The 19,373-nt window shown below is 40.8% G+C and overlaps 2 protein-coding genes across 2 annotated transcripts; both read right to left on the reverse strand.

Annotated features, from left to right (window-relative positions):
- Window positions 1–376: 376 nt before the first annotated feature.
- On the reverse strand, window positions 377–6,727 carry LOC118405331. Its single transcript, XM_035804775.1, has 3 exons — window positions 5,928–6,727; window positions 3,454–5,268; window positions 377–3,057 (listed from the first exon to the last, which is right to left on the reverse strand). The coding sequence occupies exons 1-2, from the start codon at window positions 5,948–5,950 to the stop codon at window positions 4,164–4,166; spliced, it is 1,128 nt and encodes a 375-aa protein (XP_035660668.1). The 5' UTR covers window positions 5,951–6,727; the 3' UTR covers window positions 377–3,057; window positions 3,454–4,163.
- A 364-nt stretch (window positions 6,728–7,091) lies between these two features.
- LOC118405333 (hepatocyte growth factor-like) lies at window positions 7,092–11,236 on the reverse strand. The gene is made up of 6 exons (XM_035804777.1): window positions 10,659–11,236; window positions 10,004–10,099; window positions 9,248–9,406; window positions 8,838–8,933; window positions 8,462–8,701; window positions 7,092–8,168 (listed from the first exon to the last, which is right to left on the reverse strand). Exons 3-6 carry the CDS (start codon window positions 9,348–9,350, stop codon window positions 7,636–7,638), a joined length of 972 nt encoding a protein of 323 aa, XP_035660670.1. The 5' UTR covers window positions 9,351–9,406; window positions 10,004–10,099; window positions 10,659–11,236; the 3' UTR covers window positions 7,092–7,635.
- Window positions 11,237–19,373: the final 8,137 nt, after the last annotated feature.

Raw genomic sequence — 19,373 nt, forward strand, 5'->3', positions numbered from 1 at the left:
GCAAGGAGGTCACATGACTAGTGCCCGCCATTTTGAATTGCCATTGTTAATGTATGACAGTATCGGCGCCGTACATTTTGACCAAAAACAGGGACTTAAAATGCTTGTAAAGCACGGAAACTCCGTTCACATCAATGGGACACCATCTTGAACATGTTTGTGGCGGTAGGTTTAGGTGTCGTTGCGCGACGGCTGATATTTTTGTGGATATAGTGGGCATTCGCTAAAAAGACATTTTGCTGGGCGTTCGCTAAAAAGACCATCGAGAATCGAAAACTTTGATTTATGTCACTTCGGTTCGATGGATTGACTTGAAACTCAGGATTAATACATGGGAGCACAACGTGGACATATTCCAAGCAAAAAAAATGAGATTCGTGCAGCGCGGACTTCTCTAGAGTGGGCGTTTGTGGGCATTCGCTAAAAAGACCATGCGATTCAAGTGCAACCACTGTGACAAGACATTTCCTCAGAAAAGAAATCTATTAAGACACCAGCAGAAATCCCACAACATCAACTGATCGCAAGGTTGGAACAACAGGTTGAATCTCTCACTGTGATACTTGCCCATATGCCTTTTCACCAAAAGTTTTTACTGTGTCTGCACTGTTATTATATTTGAAAGTTTGCAAGTAAATGGTTGTCATTATGTTGGGTTTATTTCACAGAAACTTAAGATACAATTTACAGACACAGGAAAACAATCTAGTAGTAGTAATAGTACCAGTCATTATTTGATTAATCTACATTCAAATATGTTATTGCCTCAGTGGGGCTGGTTTACTCGATAAATGTTCATTGTGATTTTTACCTTTGGCAATTGTAAGATTTTTGAGCGTGAAAAGAATTAGAGTACTTAAGTTATTTTTAAAGGGCTAATATTTCACCCGTACACATCTATCAAGCTAGGAAGGAGATGTTTGGTAGTGTTATAAACAAGAACGAAGATTTAGAACATCATATAGCAAGCTTTAAAAGGTAGCCAATTTTGAGATTGAAAAAGGTCTATACTCTTCTGTTCATTTTATCTAGAGCCACTGAAGTACAAATGAAACCTGGCCATTCATATTCCTGTACTGTACATGTTTTATTTTGATCAACCACTGTCTTGTATTTCCTGATTTATGCATAAGCTATGTACAGTGAATATATGTACCATTGTACCATGAACATGTAAGTTACAAAGTAATGGATCACTATGGAATATGCAAAGAAAATTCCTTACACTTTACATACAAGGCAGAATGTTTAATAACACTTGTTTTCAACAGCAGTTAATGATGAAAGGATTTCTACTCCTCCATTACAAACTATACTATTCACAAGTGCAACACAATACATCTTTCAAGCAAATAAAAGTAACCTGATCTATGACAAAGTTCTCTGCCTGAGTATCTCATCTTCTTAAATACATATGGACAGATAGAACTTGAGCCACATCACAAGCACGTCTGATCATTATGTAAGAAGCATGTAAAGTACAGAAAGTAAAGATAATATATACATAGCGTGCAGAGAGAGGGAGAAGGCTTATACAAACCCTCCTCTTAACAACGACTGAAATAATTGAAACAGGAAACAAAGGACAACAAGTCATAGATATAGATAAGTCCCAACTAAATGGTTAACGACAAGAAAATATAGCAACTAAATTGTACCATAAATGAAGCTATCCAATAGTATGTTAACATCAAATACAGTACAATAATGGTATTCAAGTCTCGAATTACAATAATGTAAAACGCCTTTTCAGTCACAATCCTGATCTATTCTAACACTGAGGGGACTAAACAGATATAACAACTGTAGTAAACAATTTCATACATATAGCTGCATTCCTTTTACAAAAAAATCCACAACTTGCATTAGTGATTATCATTGCCTTACAATATTTGAAGGTCAGTGGCCCAAATTGGCTTCTTTGTGAACACAATACCATGTTGCATTGTTGAAAAAGTAAAATTACAATTGTTTTCAAGCCTATAGCTCAGGTACTTCAGTACAAAACTTTACAAACATAGTTACCAAGAAACAGACAAAAATACATATTACCCTGGTAACACCACAGAAATGACCCATGGTGGGAGCATTTCAGTACTAGCCTACTACATTAGGAGAACATGCAAGCTAATAAAGTAAAAAGTAAGGTCTATTTTGATCCAACCAGTCATATTTCCATAGCATCATTGCTGGACTTAGAAATATGTAAGGGCATTTCTTATCCCATCTTTTTGCTACATGCCAATTATAGTTTTTACTACTTCTTTCAAGAAGAATCTGTTCTTCTTTTCTCCCATTGTATATGTCTTGTTTTTGATTTCACTACATGAGACCCTAACTTTTTGCTGGTGTTTGTGTTTGACTTCACAGCTTTAGCCAAACTGTGGGAACGCTTACATTTCTTACGAGGTACTTCTAAGCTTGGTTGTGCTGACTGTAGTTTTGCAGGCCTTCCTTTTGGGACTGCCCGGTGGCTGCCATTTTCACACTTCCTTTTTCTATTTGGCTGGACTCTGGATTTTTTTCCGACACCTGTTTTCTTCAACTCATAAGACCCAAAATTGTGCAGTGCTTTTACAAGATTTGCATGCATTGTTGAAGGCCCAGCAAGACTTGTGACTCGCTTTGAAAACTTGATAATTGCTGTAGCTAGATTTGTATCATTGGTTGATTTCAGTTTCTCTGTAATCTGCTCACATGCCATATGTAGCAAATTTGATGCCGTGTCAATACATGCATCAGGTTCCCGCTCTTCACAGACCTGCTCCTCAACCTCTGTTTCAACCTCTGTCTCACCCATTGCTGTTGGGAGCTCATTATCCACATGATTTAACAACACTTTGGTCAACAGTTCGCAAATCATTGTAATACGACAGCGGCAACGCTTTCCCAATTGCAATCTTAGCCAGTTTCTGTCTCTCTTCTGCATTAGTGAAAGAGACAAAATCAATACAATGTACCTTCTTAGCTGCCCATAATATATACTGATGCTTGCAGAGAGTGCCATCTTTTCCAATGGTGCAGCTGCAAACTCCCACTGTCATGTCTACTGTGTGGCTGGAACAAAAAAGGGACATAAGTTATACAGATACAATAAAATCCCAAACCCAAAAATCTTAACTCCAAAAGCAAGTTCTTTTGTAAACAGATTACAGTAATAATATACTAATATAACTACACATTCAAAGTTTGATTTTGTAAAATTGCAGTGCAGGTTAAGAACATTGAGACGATTCTACAATGTAACTGAATAGTGTACAGCCCCTCTCCCTTTCACACACACATTCAAACCCTTAATTAGCAAATATGATAAATTACATGTATGCAACAATGAATACACCTGGACATCTTGAATATCAAATATCATTAAGCCATGGTCTATTCTGGACTGAAGAAAAGGAAGTTACAAAAGCTGCAAAACCATGAAGTAATATAAACACAGATCTGTAGTACCTTTGTTCTAGATTAGACGCACTTGCAATCCGGAACACATTGTTCTCGAACTGCTCCACGGATGAGATGTAGGCAGTCTGCTCCTCTTGTGAAGGGACCCGGAATCCTGTCCCTCCATCTTTACCTGCTCCCATAAAGCGCCGATTGTAGGTTACATCAAAGCTCCCGTCTTCTAGTGACAGCAACTTTGTCTTGTAGTGATCTTCTAAGTCTGCTGTAATCTTCTCTACAAGATCCACTACATTGTACTCCTTAACTCTTCTTAAGACAGTGTCCTTCAAAACAAGAAATTGTGCTTCTACAAAATTATTTGTCTGATTACCTCTCACAAGTAGGTTACTTCCAAAGCAGAGGGCAAATGCCTCTTTCTTCTTACACAGACCTGACACATATGTGGTGAAGTTGCAATACAGTTTACATTTGCTATCCTGAAACAAGTCTGCACAACATTTATGAAATGTCTCTTCGGCATACAGGCACGTCTTGAACAGACTTAACAAGTGCGGTCGATCCTCCTGTCTTATGTTGTTTCTCTTGTCATGGAGCCATCTCCATACTTGCTGGAGAATATGAAATGTGCATAGTAACAGAGTTGCCCTTGGCCATTCTTGGCTAAGAGCATTACGCTATTCATTGCAGTTATCTGTCAGTATGACACTCGGACCAACTTCTGGTCCATTGCCATAAAAGGCATCAGGTGGCAACAATGACTAAAGTGCCTGAAAACCTTCACACAGGGTACTCTCTTTCTCATCACTTGTTATTACAATACCTAATGGTAGTGCGCCAGCCACATGGTAGGTGCACAACATGAATACCTTTAAGTTATGTTCTTCTGTATTTGAAGTGGCATCAACAAACACAAGTTCAGCTGACTGAGGAACTTCCCTACGGACTCTCTTCATTAACGGTGTTACAAGTGCGATTATCAGAGGCTTGCTGTCACCCTCATAGATCTGGCACTTTATGCTTGCCTCTGGATTTTCTTCTTTATATGAATCGAGTCTTTCTTTCAGCTTGACAAACATTTGACTGTCTTTTCCTCCATACCTTTCCCTCCCAAACTGTTCATACAAATAATTGAAGTCTCTCTTCCTGGGCATGATGGAGCGGTCTGCCTTTTGTCGGTGAAAGGTGATCTCATCCATACAGTCACTTTTGAGGTCGCTCAAAAACTGCTGTCTAGCAGTAGATGGTGTCAGACCAGACTCAAAAAGCTTATAGACTTTGTCTATTGTTTCCTCTGACAAATCTTTGAAGTTGGAGGCTTCCAACGTGCCAACTGAGTGATTGTGCTGACTGTGAATGTCGATGGTAGTGACATTTTCTTTTGAGATCTTCATCACTAACTGGAATGGGCAGTTTGTATTCTTAACCCTAGCCGTAGGGTCAATGCCAAGTCTGCGCTGAGGGTCTTTGCTTGGACTCCACTGTCTTGTGTTGTGTTGACAACGGTAGTAAGTCCGCAGGAAAAAGCCAGACGACTCACCCTTGACTGTCCCCTTCCTCAGGCAAGTGTTGGTTATGGCTCCATATTCAAGTAACCAGTCATTGTAGTTGTCAGTAGTCAGGTCTGGTGTTTCGACACTTGCATCAAACCCAGAGGAGGTGCCCCGGAGACTTGTTATCTTGTAACGGCAATCCTCTGGTAAAGTTTCAAGGAATGCTTTCTCATCAACTTCACTTGAATCCTGAAGCTTTTTCAAGTCATTCATCTCCTCAATCGATGATCTTATGAGATCAGCATATGATTCTCGGGCTGGGTCTGGTCTTCCTTCAGCCACCCCAACGTGCTTGGCCTCCTTTGCCTGCAAACTGAAGAAGGGTAAACAAAATAATGTTTATCACAAATGAGCATGGAATCCTCTTTCATAAGACTTGACTTACATAAGATTGTATATGATTGTAATGCCATGTACGGTAGGTGAGAAGTTTTATATAGGGCTATAATTCTTTTAGGTCTGAGACACATGAAAAGAAAAGCCAGGTGTTAATGCAGTTGGGAGTCCGTCAAAGTCTGCTAGAACAGAAGATTCACAGAACAAAACTTTGCCGAAAGTCAACTGCATGTTTGAATGACAATAATGTCTGCATACTTTGTGTTTGTTTCCAGCCCCACATGCAGCATTCGAATTCAAAATTATTCTCAAAATGGGCTGTTCCAAAAAGTGTGGTGGGGTGGAAGAGGTTCAAATTCAGGTTTTGTCCCTGCCCCAAGTTCCAATCAGTTCCAATCCAGAATCCCTAAGTTCCTAAAAAAATTGACCGATCTCTCCCTAATTCCACAATTGTTCAACATCTAACTTAGCTTCAATACAACCTAGATCTTGAACTTCCACCCTCCCCCATATACGTCACAGTTGTTACCGGATAAGGAGCGTTTGAACGCAACAGGAGGAAATAAAAAAATTAAAAGCCCATCTAACTGGAGACTTTACTGAACTCTACCCATAATGTTACGTATATAGACTCACCTCAGCTGAGTGGAGGACATCATTTTAGTCCTGAGAAGGTCTTTTCTGTGTTTCTTCTGCAAGCGGATCAGGGTCTCGATCTTTCTCTGACGCCAAGTTGGTCTTCCAGAAATGCGATTAACGTTACCCACAATTCTAAGAAATGTTCCGAAAAGTTACGAAAACTTCACGAACACGTCACGAGTACTCGGAACTCGCTCGGAAATGGCATCGTCCGTTGAAAAGGCAACGAGCGTTCTAAAATATGGCATCGACTGTTCTCGATGGCAACGACGGTTTACGAAACGGAAATCTTCGTCGGCGACAGGCGCAGCGCGAAATGCCTGACTTACCGCAGTCGTTTTCATCGCTCCCATCGTCACAGTCCACTATCCCGTCACAGACAACCTCATGGACGTCACAGTCGCCGTCTGTACACACCGTCCTCTCAACTCCGGAGCAAGCTGGACGGGCATAAGAAGATACACAGAACTAGGTATTATTAGAAGATACTATTGGTTTGTGTGTGGATTTTGCCAGATGCATTCTAAAGGAGCAATTTGTCTGTTTCTGAATTGAACGTGGATGCTTGTTAAGGCTTAGGTCACATTTCCAAAGCGGAGTCCATTTGTTTTAAGAAACGAAAAGTTTAAATGCATACCTAGAAATATGCACAAATCATGCCCATGAATCGTATTTGGAAATTTCGTGTATCTTGATGTATTTTATATTATTCTTTTCGCTCCCGAGAGCTGCCCGGCCAGGCCCCGCTTTGGAAATGTGAGCTAAGCCTAAGTCATATGCTTTTGCCACCACCATTTGCATTTTTTCGCACACTTTTATATGGCAATAGTTCTAATCCGTTCATTAGACTAAAAGATCATGGTAGTATTATGTTGCTCTTATTATTCGAGGTCAGCACATACATTTCACATGCTTCACTCACTCCACTATAAACTGTGCGTGTATCGTTTGTTGCGTGGTATTAATGAATAATGTTGAATTCTCTGTTTTGTTTGTTTTTGCTTTGCTGCTATATAAAGCTGGTATCTCAGTGGGCCGTGCCAAATGGTGACAAATAACTGCAGCAACTTTGCGATTTTTTGCCAATTTTCAATTGCGGTCACACTCAGGTGCAACACACGGGTCACCTCTACAAAAAAGCAAACTACAAAATGCCGTGAACTCAACATTTTCTCCAGATTAGAGACAAAATCAAATTCTCAATCGACCGCAGAATTACAAACCGATGCATACTGGTCAAGATTAATCAAATAAAGATTTGTAGTCATTGCGTCCGTTGGCGACTGTTTTTCGTCTTGTTCACGCCCATTCGCGACATTATGTAATATCTTTTCTATTAAAACATGCTAAAATCATGAAGATTCGTCAGCCCATCCTTGTGTTATTCCCTGTCAAAGCCTGACACTAAACCAGCCCCTACAGTTCCAAAACAAGCCATGAGTGGGCCCAAGGCTACACTGCTTACCCTTAGCCAGAAGAGCTATCTACCACTTTAGAATCATGACCACGGCGTGTTCAGAACAGGAGATATCAAACAAGGAAGTTCCGTTGTAGTACCGCAACAAGCCGCTAGGGGCCCAAAAAATCTAATCGTTTCTGGGTCTCATCACTGGTTAAGTCAAACAAAATATCGTTACAATCCATCCAGGTGATCTCGAGTTACATGTAAGATGGTATTCTACACACAAACAAATAAACACAAGCGCTACCAAAAATACAACCTTCTTGGCAAAGGTAATAAAGACAAATCTCTAACATGACCAGTCAGGTGAGATACCATCTTAAGAAGTACTGAGCACTTACCTTGGAAAAGCTTGACCTCGCCGATTTGTCTACGATACATGTACTCATTCGGGAACTCCAGGCTCCAAAACTGTCCTGTGACGAAGAGCCCAGTCAGGTCAATTTCTTTCAGATAGAGTTTAATAGTTAATTTTTTATTACTCCTTAAGTGTGAGTTGTGTGCCACAGTGATCCATTGCTGTCCTGTCATAACCACGACTGTAACGCCCATGGGATTGTTACTAAAGAATGCATCAAAGTACCAAATGCGAATCCTGGAAAGCGTCAAGAATTTCTGCAGATCAAACGTCAACTGCCAGGTGGCGTCTTCATCCCCAAGTCTCCAAGTCGTCTGTAAGTTGGAGTCCAAGACGTATCCGGCAGTCCCTCGGAATCCGTCAGCCCCCTCCAAGAGGTCTGATGTCACCCATGTCGGGTCGGTCTTCACCCAGCCACCTGTCAGTAACAGTGTTTCATTTATTTATTGGTCGATATCTATTTACTTAAAACCAACAGGGTAGATTCTTAGACCATAATGTATCGATTCTAGTTTGTTTTCCGAATTTTGCTCTCTTTCCAGATATAGAAAAAATAGACGGAAGATAATTATAAATAGAATGTGACTTGTCTGGAAACAAGAAGATACATTTTGGACTGAGGAAAGAAATTCGCCATTATGCCTTTTTATCAATGGGACTTCAACGATGTTAGCCAAATGAGTTGACTTTATTCGTCAACGTTGAATTTACCGTAACAGGCGAAGACCTCCTCGCAGTACATCCACCTGATGAGCGGGTTGTTTGTGTAGCACCACGGCCTGTCCTTCCGGTCCGGGTTCCGACAGTAGTTCCGCTCCAGCCCTGCCGATGGGTAGGCCTGGGGAGTGTGGTTATGGGTGTGGGGATACTGAGATGTCCAGAACTGACAGGAGTTGTCCCGGTTTGCACGGCCCCTGTAGGTTGTCCCTCTGTCCCGTAGATAGTAACAGACTGTGGACATATAACGTTACATCGTAAATATGTTGTAAAACTCAATTTTTTGCATGCTGTAGGTACAGAAGTATAGGCTAGCTTGATTGTTGCAGTGCACGTTCAAATTTTTAACTCCCAAATAAACCGTACGTACCACAGTTCTGCTCGTCACTGTTGTCCCCACAGTCGTCCCTGCCGTCACACCGAGAAAGCTGATGGAACAGGGCTCCATTGTTACAGGCAGAGGCCGCTGGAGAACGAAAGGGCTATGTTGATCCACCACTTATGCATAACTTAACATTCAACTATCTCTGTGCTTCAATGTCTCTCTGTCTGTCTCTGCCTCTCTGTCTGCCTCTATCGTTGTCCCTCTTTCTCTCTCTCTCTTTCTGTGTTGTCTCTCTCTCTTTCTCCCTCTTTCTCAGAGTGATACAGAATACAAATCTTTATGTGTTATATGTATTAATTGGAGTGAGCGGGGTGTAAATGGCTCAATCCTTGCCCAGCATGTATACACATCAATACAGAACTAGCGTCTACAAACATTACAGCCAGTTTACTCACAGCAGGACTCGTCACTGCCATCCAAACAATCCTCCACATCGTCACATCTAGCATCTTGTCCACTCGGTTCACCATAGCAGGGTATGTGGGTATTGGCACACATTTTTTGTGAATCTATACACTGTCCATTGCTGCAGGCCAGCCTTCCTTGACGCTCGCCTGTATGAAGTATAAAATGAAGCAATTCGTTTTTAACACATCTTCATTTTCGAAAAAAAAGGGTTGTAGTTATTAAAAAACATAAAACATTTTTATTGTGATTCCTGAAACTGCAGCAAATACACAAAAAGGATAGCCATCGCTTTTGCACAACAGAAAGGCAACTGACTAAGCCACCCAGGCGTTTGAAAATAGACAAATAAACAAACAAACAATCAAACAAACAGGCATAATTGCATAATGTTTTCCCGTACACCTTTTTCAGGCTACTCGTACACAATGGTATATCATATCACGAAGAATACGATATAAAAGGAAGCAAAAACAATATATTTTCCTATCGGGGAAAGAAAAATACACATTCAGTTATTGATGTACATGAAATAAATACACAATCCAGTAAAATTTTGGGAAGAGAATTACTAACAAAAATCTCTATGAAATCATTAGAAAACGAAAGTGGGAAATATGTAATGAAAATGAGTACTTAAAACTGACCTTGGGAAATTTGAAGGTCAAGCACTGACTCAACTTAATAAATATACAAGAACAAGAGAAATGCAAAGAAATTGAAAGAAACATTGTGTCCATAATTACAGCAGTTCTGCTCGTCTGTACTGTCTCCACAGTCGTCTGTACCGTCACACACCTCTGCCTTGTTGATGGCGGCTCCACTCGGACAGATCTCTTTATCTACATTCAAGGAGAGAAGTCAGAGGATCGGTGACAATGTCTCTACACTACTAATTTACGAAGATTGTAATTTTTAGACATAACATAAAGCCTTATACAATGGTCAGGGATACATAAGCATTTGCACAAATTTCATGGAATTTGCATTAATGTTTATGTAAAACGTATTCGTAGTTAAAACGTACGAGGGTAAGGCAACTATCTCACAGAGCTCTGTTTGTTAATTAACTGGTCCAAATTTGTAGCCTGTCGACATTGCGTTTATTTTATAAATTCCAAAAAGGTTCAATTCGCAAAATGTTTTGAATGGACCAGAACAAGTAGCATCGATATATCGCCAGTTGCAACAAGAGCGGTCACTTCATACTGCACTGGTATCACTACTATTTCCAATAAAGATACTTTGTATTTACGTTGGGAACAAAACCTAGGATCCCAGGCGTAAACCTTTGTGTAAGGCTGACCGGTCGCCTGCATATTAAAGAAAATTGGCGAAAGACTCGCAAAGTTGCCGCAATAATGTGTCGGCGACAGGCGCAGCGCGAAATGCATGACTTACCGCAGTCGTTTTCATCGCTCCCATCGTCACAGTCCACTATCCCGTCACAGACAACCTCATGGACGTCACAGTCGCCGTCTGTACACACCGTCCTCTCAACTCCGGAGCAAGCTGGACGGGCATAAGAAGATACACAGAACTAGGTATTATTAGAAGATACTATTGGTTTGTGTGTGGATTTTGCCAGATGCATTCTAAAGGAGCAATTTGTCTGTTTCTGAATTGAACGTGGATGCGTGTTAAGGCTTAGGTCACATTTCCAAAGCGGAGCCCATTTGTTTTAAGAAACGAAAAGTTTAAATGCATACCTAGAAATATGTACAAATCATGTCCATGAATCGTATTTGGAAATTTCGTGTATCTTGGTGTATTTTATATTATTCTTTTCGCTCCCGAGAGCTGCCCGGCCAGGCCCCGCTTTGGAAATGTGAGCTAAGCCTAAGTCATATGCTTTTGCCACCACCATTTGCATTTTTTCGCACACTTTTATATGGCAATAGTTCTGGTCCGTTCATTAGACTAAAAGATCATGGTAGTATTATGTTGCTCTTATTATTCGAGGTCAGCACATACATTTCACATGCTTCACTCACTCCACTATAAACTGTGCGTGTATCGTTTGTTGCGTGGTATTAAAGAATAATGTTGAATTCTCTGTTTTGTTTGTTTTTGCTTTGCTGCTATATAAAGCTGGTATCTCAGTGGGCCGTGCCAAATGGTGACAACTAACTGCAGCAACTCTATCCAATTTTCAATTGCGGCCACACTCAGGTGCAACACACGGGTCACCTCAACAACAACAAAAAACAACAACTGCGAAATGCCGTGAACTCAATTTTTTTCTCCAGATTAGAGACAAAATCAAATTCTCAATCGACCGCAGAATTACAAACCGATGCACACTGGTCAAGACTAATCAAATAAAGATTTGTAGATATTGCGTCCGTAGGCGACTGCTTTTCGTCTTGTTCACGCCCATCTCTAACATGAGCAGTCAGGTGAGATACCATCTTAAGTAGTACTGAGCACCTACCTTGGAAAAACTTGACCTCGCCGATTGGTCCACGATACTCATTCGGGAACTCCAGGCGCCAAAACTGTCCTGTGGTGAGGAGCCCAGTCAGGTCCATTTCTTTCAGAGAGAGTTCGTTAGACAGTTCTTTGTCACCCCTGAAGTGTGTGTTGTGTGGCACAGTGATCCATTGCTCTCCTGTCATAACCATGACTGTAGCGTCCATGTGCAATCCATGCAGTGTGGCATCAAGCATGTACCAAATGCGAATTCTGGAAAGCGTCAGGGACGTCTGCAGATCAAACGTCAGCTGCCAGCTGGCGTCCTCGTCTCCACGTCTCCAAGCCGTCTGGATGTTTGAGTCCAAGACGTACCCGGAAAACCGCCGGAGTCCGTCACCCCCCTCCCATAGGTCCGGTGTCACCCATGTCGGGTCGGTCTCCACCCAGCCACCTGCAAGTAACAGTGTTTCATTAATATTTTATGGATGTATGTGTAAAACTAGAAAGGCCGATATTTGCTTGAGAGCAAATACAGCATATTTCAGTCATGCCCCCTCCCGGGCCTTGAATCATGTTTCATGGAGGTATGTATAAAACTAGCGTCAAGCATAAGAAAAAGAGCTTGACGGGTGATTTTTGACCAAACGATGGCCGGGTTTTCTCGATTATTTGTCGATATTAAGTCATTGAAACCCGACTATCAGTGCAGAGTTTCAAACCAAAACGTCCCATTCCATTCTTCTGTGTTTCTGAAATTCTGCGCCCTTTTCCAAATCAACAAATTAGACCGAAAATGATTGATATTGCCTGGTAAATTCGCCAACAAAGACTTGCGTTCTAACGTTCAAGGCACGCGTAACTTCTCCTACGGCCAAAATGACCCTGTCGGGAACTCCAAATCCTCGAAAAGTACGATTTCAAACTCGGCGCATGGTGATGTGCGACCGCTTTATGATCGCAAAAGGCAGTGTTCGTGTATCTACGGGACCGTAAAACCATGTGGCCGTGGCCGCGTTGGACAAGTGGTCGCTAAACGTGGCCGCGTTGGACAGGTTGTCGCTATAGACTATTTCTTAATGCTTAGGTCGATGGAAATACCCAAGGGACCGATAAAAAGGGACCGGAATGGCCAGGTGGTTGCTATACAAAGGCGGCCGCTGATACAGGTTCACACTACCATGTTTTTTCCTGTTTTACTGCACTTACTTAACACGTCGAGACATTTTCTTGTATCAAGAAATTCAAGAACAAACAAAATTGTTCCTGTTAAATCTTACAACGTTATATATTTCCTAAATTTAGTTAAGTTAAGGAAATATCAGTCAAACGAATTTACACTCTCGAGAATTTAAAAAAATCTAAATCTAAATTACTTGCTTTGTTTGTCTAAAGATTATCTTCCTGTCACGTTAAAGAAAATATTAGAGCATTTAGAAGAACAATCTTGTTTCATGACAAATACTACATGGAAAAAAAATTACGAAAATATTCTTCAGGGGTCAGAATGTTTTCACAAAGACTGTAAGGTTTTCTTCTTTTAAGTAAAAAATATGTATAAGAAGGAACAGGAAAATAAGAAAAATGCATTTTGGTACTGATACGGATATGGAAAACCATCCTTCTTACCTGTTAGTGAAAATGCACCAGGCAGACAGTGACACAGACCCAACAGTAACATCAGTGATGTTCGGATGAGTTTTAGGTTGTCCATTCTTCTCAGCACTCCCGCAGCTTTGTGTTCTACAATGTACAGCTACTCTGTACCGTTTTTTCTGTAAACTGCTGGGTGCAAATATTCACAATCGCGTGCACTTTGCTCGTATCAACTGATACAAAAGAATGGTAGCCACTTTAGCAGGCTTCACGGCAGCAGCATATTACAGCTGATTGAACGCCCTGTAATGCGTTAATTTTTCATTTGCCGTCAGCCTGAACCGAGGCTAGATGAGCGGCATGCTTCATGTATCACGTGGTTGTGTTTGTGCTGTGTTGTGTTTCTCGCTCACATAGCAAAAATTGTTCGAAGCACGATATGCATTTGGCTATTGGGCCTTGCTAACAACAACAACACAAAAAACTTCACCGTCCAGAACGTGATCACTCCGAAACTACGCGAAAAGAAGCAAGTCTGAAACCCTCCGGTAATAGAATAGACCTTTTCAAAATTCGCTCCCTGCAAGAATAGACTATTACAATAATATTGCGTTCAAAAATCTTAGAATAATCTTGAATCAACAAAAAGAATTGTGCGTTTTGTTCCGCTACCAACATCCGCTGCATGATCTTACTAATTAACCTGTTGCGAACTGACGAACTCTAACAAAACTGGACTCTAGGCTAGTAACGTTAGTTTACCTTTATCCGTTGTTAACCTATATTCGGTTTTTGTTTTCAATAATAGTACATTTAGGAATCAAGTCCACAGACTGTGGTTCCAAATCAAAATGAAATCTTCTTTGGAAACAACGTAATTTGAAAACACCGTCAACTTGATATCCGAATACCCTGTTTTTGAAAACGACGGATATAGGTCCCCCCCCCTCCCCCCAAATAAAGTTGAACTTATGATACAAACAAACGCATGCAATTCGCCTTTTCTTGCTTCTCATGAGGAAATGTTTGCAACACCAAAGTAATCAACAGTGTTGGTTTTACGTGCACAGATCTGGACATGCCTAAAGTTACGAGAAGGTGAACAGACTGGTACCAGCTCGGTGCTATGCGTGAGAGGAAAATGTATTTTTGATTACCAGATGTATACTATAGAGAATTCCTTTATACTAACTTAAAACTAAACTTAAGGTTTTACTAAACTAAACATCTTCGTTACGTCTAAAATAGTTCTTCATATGCTTTGTCCAGTAGTACACATCAACACAGTGAATGAATGTAAATAGATAATAGATACAACTTATTTATGTTGGACTCTTTTTCATGGTGGTCCCCGAGATGACTCGAGGAGATAAAATTGATTAAGTTAAATCCCGACAATATCTTAAGTAGAACTCAAGTATAGTAATTAATCCTACTGTGCACTATGGTTTCCCTTGGGAATTGAACAAGCAGGTAAACTACACAAAGGATCGTGGCCAGATTCATCTCCTGAAAGATTCGCCAGAATCACGTTCCTTTACATTAACGCTTAAATAAGGTCTACCTGTTTTCAAGCTAAATAAGGCCACACCAAGTAATTTTTGTGGATGACGTCTTCTGTAGAAGCCACATCTAATGCGAGAGCGCTAAAAAAACAGTAAGGGGCAACAAATGTTATGACACAAATTGAATGAGAAAAAACAGTGTAAAAATTCACACGTCTTTTATTCATCATAACAGTAATAAATCAGTGGAACCGCAGTTGTCGTCCTTTCATGTTTCTATTCTTTCATTCCATCGCAAAAAGGCTATAGTTTTATAACATTGAAAAGTGTTTGCAGAACGACATTGCGATTTTGTTTAATCGACTGTAAGTGGGGGTCGGCATGTACTTTGTTTCAACTATTCAATTTATAGTTATTTTTTCCAAAAAGTTGTGCAACATGTTACAGCTTATAAACATGTGAAGATAGATAGACAATAATCAGAATACGACGAGACTCTAATAGCCATCAGGAAAATATCCATACTTCTTTCAAAAATAGCCAGACTTCTTTAGAGGCTAGTGAAAGCAGCCTTCGGTGCAGGCTTGGCGGGTGGGTTGGTCTCTGTGACTTTTTTTGCGCATATTTTTTTCTGATTGCTGTTGTTTTCTGATTAGACGGGCGGCTATCAGAAAACAGCAGCAATCAGAATGCAACAGCAATCAGAAAAAAATACATGTTTGCGCAAAAAAGGCAAAGAAATCGTCCCACCCGCCAAGCCTGCACGGGAGACTTGAAAAGCTGGCAAAACCCGGTCAGGTATAGCCTGGGTACCATACAATCGGAGGCGCTCGATATGCTCCGGGGGAGTTCTTACGGGATTGGTTAGGTTTCGTCGCGCCCCGTAGTGACACTTTTCTGACGTTAGCAAATAAAACAAATTCGTTACGAGCTAAAGCCGCATATTTTCAAAGTGGTATTTATCAAATTATTATATTATTATTTTACGCTACGATTTATAAGTTTGTCCATAAGATTTACAAAATGATAACGACATTCAAGTTGTGCTACGATGTTACACAAAGAAAATGTCAGCGTCGTCTTAGCGTGCGTGCAGACAACAACAGCAAAAATGGCGTCACATGAATTATCTGAAAAAATACAAAGCAACTACGAAAAATTTGGTGTAAACCTACGAATGTCTGGGCAGAAATACAGTCAAATTCATAGCGTCAAAGCGCTATATGTGTAAGGCGTTTTTTTTGTGAGCTACAAACAGTTCGGAATCAAACCCGCATAGCCATAGCGGAGCTTTCGTTACACTTGCGGTGCTAATCAGACTGCAGAGGTCAGCTGTTCTTAACTAGTTCTTAACTAGTACATGATGGGAGTGTTCCCTGACACGTGTCGCGGTTAATGACCCGTGGTTTTATAAGTTAGACTCCGGAGAAAAATGCATGCCATGATTTCCAGTGCGTCCGGGAAGATGGTTTTGACATCATCCAATTAGGTGGCGTTACTGTTTGATTCCTGTTATGTTCATAACAGCAAACGTAACAGTGAGATATGGTGGGAGCCTGCTGTTCTTAACTGGTGGAAGGGTTCCCTGGCACGTGGCGCGGTTAATGGCCCGTGGTGTTAGAAGTTAGACGCACGGAAAACAATGCTTGTCGTGATTTACAGTGCGTCCAAAATTCATAACAGCAAAGATAACAGTGAGATACCCTTACTAAGGTCATCCATGTAGGATTGTTCGTTGAACTTGGTGAACTTACGAGATGTTACATACTTTGTGTTTGCACTTTGCCGGGTGGCCTTTCTTACACAATAAACTGCATAGTGATCTGATAGTGTACATTGCAGTACACCAGAAGTGGTAACAAGGTGTAGATCACTGCAGTATATATGGTCAATGATGCTGGCCGAGTGTTGGTGCACTCTAGTTGGTTCTTTAATTAATTGCTTTAATTGGTACTCATTACTACGAATTAGAATGTTTCTAGCCACAGGGTTCTTAAAGGGGCATTCCACTCCACACAGGAGTGTTATTTTCCAATATCTATTAATTCTAGGAAGTAATAAATGCATACTACTTCACGTTATACGATAAAGTACCCAGTTTCTCCACGTGCCTCAAAAGCATTCAGTCTTCTACTAAACTCCCCATGTACCCTCTGATTGAATCAATCCTATGGCTGAATACAATGCAAAACTTTTAGGTAAGGTTACAAAACTAATTTCTGGTTCGCTAAGAAATTTCGTCTTGCTCTTGTATTCTTTGCTATCTTTTGAGCAATTTGTCTGCTCTGTGTGCTTAGCAAACATCATTTATTCCGAAAATATGCACGATAAACAAAGTGCCTATGCGTATAGGGAATGCATGGGTAGGGTCTGCATGGGTTTAGTGAGTGTCATATTGTTTTACAAAACACAAATCGCGCAATTCATCCCAAGATGAATTCCACAACATTCGGCAGATTATGTAGTCATTGACACATTATCTATTGGAAGACACCACCCCCTTCTGGAGTGGAATGCCCCTTTAAGCTGACCTAGGTCTACATTAAAGTCTCCGAGTAAATACAGTTCTGAGTTTTGGGAAGACAGAGTCCATGTCTCCAGGGAATTCTTGAGTATTAGGAGTAGAATTCTACTGGAGCAGAGGAAGGTCTGTATACAGAACCAACTATGATGGGCTTGGTACAAGGTAGGTCAATCTGGCAAAACAGGGCCTCCAGATCCTTTCTTTCTGAATGTGTGTAAGAATCCGATACATAAATAGCTACCCCGCCCCTTTCCTATTACGGTCAAGTCTATACAGATGATATCCTGCTATATGCAATTCATTGTCAATAATAGAACCATCCAGGTGAGTCTCACTTATGGTCAACACATCTATATGATTAGATGATAGCTGATCCAATTTACTGTAGAGACTACATATGTTCAAGTGCACAATGCTCAGGCCCTTCAAAGGAATTATGCTGGGACAGTCCTCCGGACCCACATTTTCCTCCTCCGAGCTGCCCAAAAAAATTAATGTGCTATTACATGGTGAATTGAAGAATGAGTCACTAAAACATGGCAATAAACACTGATTACAGTGCCAATAATCATAACTTTTAGCCAAATTAAAGCATGTCTTATGGTCCAAGTCTGTGCATTTGATGTGGAACCACTTATTGCACAGAACGCAACAGATACCCTTTTGGTTGTTTCTTACCGATTTAGTGCACACACCACATGGGTCCTTAGGTCCCGGATTACTAGCTACATCGCCTGACAGAAGAAGCAGGGTATGTAGGCAAAGATGAACAACATTGACCCTGGTTTCAACATGACAGACATTCTTTCTACTGCCAGTATTTGCAGTTGGATACAACAGAGATAGTACATATTCCTCTGGGGTAACAGCAGTATGTTGAGACTTAAAACAGGACACCTGGTTAAATGTTGTCACTGAGTCAGCCTGCGTGTTGACATGTTTCAAGCTTATAACCGGGCTAGAAAGCTGTAGTATGATAGCCGTAAACGCAACAAATTTAACGAGTAAACAACCAGCCATATTCATACACAAGGCTAAATTATGATGTTAGATTAACTCGGCATACAGCACACCTGGCGCTTTCCAACCCAATAAGTTCACTAACCCAATCATTGCACAATCACCGGTTGCAAACCGTCAAGCAATTTGAGGAAACAATATAAGACTAGAAAAGCAATAAAGATTAAGCAATTACAGTTATAGGTACAAGTACACCAAACATTGCTAAGCTGTTCCCCTACAAAAGGGGGGGGGGGGGCAGCGTTCTTCTCACTGCGTGCTGGAGCCATGTGCCGGGGTACCCTCCTCATCCACGCTTCTCCCTACAACAAAGACTCAAAGTTCTGCTTTAATTTGGCAGAAATTTGCCTCTTACTAACATCCAGCAGCTCACTATCACCTTGACAACGTTATGGTGGATTATATTGGGAGTGAATGTTATTACAAAGAGTAAAAAAGGGTCTGAAAATAGAGTCTGTTGTAGCTGAGCAACCACGGAAGGTGGGGTTCCCTGAGCTGACCTCTGAGTAACGAAGATGTTTAGTTTAGCAATACCTTAAGTTTAGTTTTAAGTTTGTATAAAGGAATTCTCTATAGTATACATCTGGTAATCAATAATACCTTTTCCTCTCACGCATACCACCGAGCTGGTACCAGTCTGTTCACCTGCTCGTAACTTTAGGCATGTCCAGATCTGTGCACGTAAAACCAACACTGTTGATTACTTTGGTGTTGCAAACAGCATTTCCCCATGAGAAGCAAGAAAGGGGGAAATTGAATTCTGTTTGGATTAATCTTTAGTCTAGTTTTGTTAGCGTTGGTCAGTTCATCAATGTCATCAGCAAGAGGACGGGTTTTGGCAGCGGAACAAAATAAAGCACACACCTTTTCTTTGTTGATTTAAGATTAATCTCAGATTTTTAAGCGCAATATTATTGTGATAGTTTATTCTGGCAGGGTGCGAATTTGGAAAGTCTATTCTATTACTGGATGGTTTCGGAGTTCCTTGTTTTGGGTAATTTCGGAGTGGTCAAGTTCTGGACGGCGAAGTTGTGTGTTTTGTTGTTGTTAGCGAGGCCC

Source organism: Branchiostoma floridae, chromosome 18, assembly GCF_000003815.2.
Source record: "Branchiostoma floridae strain S238N-H82 chromosome 18, Bfl_VNyyK, whole genome shotgun sequence".
Lineage (NCBI taxonomy): Eukaryota > Metazoa > Chordata > Leptocardii > Amphioxiformes > Branchiostomatidae > Branchiostoma > Branchiostoma floridae.

What these genes read in the sequence shown, in the direction of transcription:
- LOC118405331 (XM_035804775.1), bottom strand. Translation starts at nt 5,950, where the DNA reads ATGATGTCCTCCACTCAGCTGAG. An exon ending in ATGTCCTCCACTCAGCTGAG is followed by an intron (nt 5,269 to 5,927) that starts GTGAGTCTATAT and finishes ACCCTTCTTCAG; the next exon opens with TTTGCAGGCAAAGGAGGCCA.
- LOC118405333 (XM_035804777.1), bottom strand. Translation starts at nt 9,350, where the DNA reads ATGTGTGCCAATACCCACATACCCTGCTATGGTGAACCGAGTGGACAA. An exon ending in CAGTGACGAGCAGAACTGTG is followed by an intron (nt 8,702 to 8,837) that starts GTACGTACGGTT and finishes ATATGTCCACAG; the next exon opens with TCTGTTACTATCTACGGGAC. An exon ending in GGAGGTCTTCGCCTGTTACG is followed by an intron (nt 8,169 to 8,461) that starts GTAAATTCAACG and finishes TGTTACTGACAG; the next exon opens with GTGGCTGGGTGAAGACCGAC.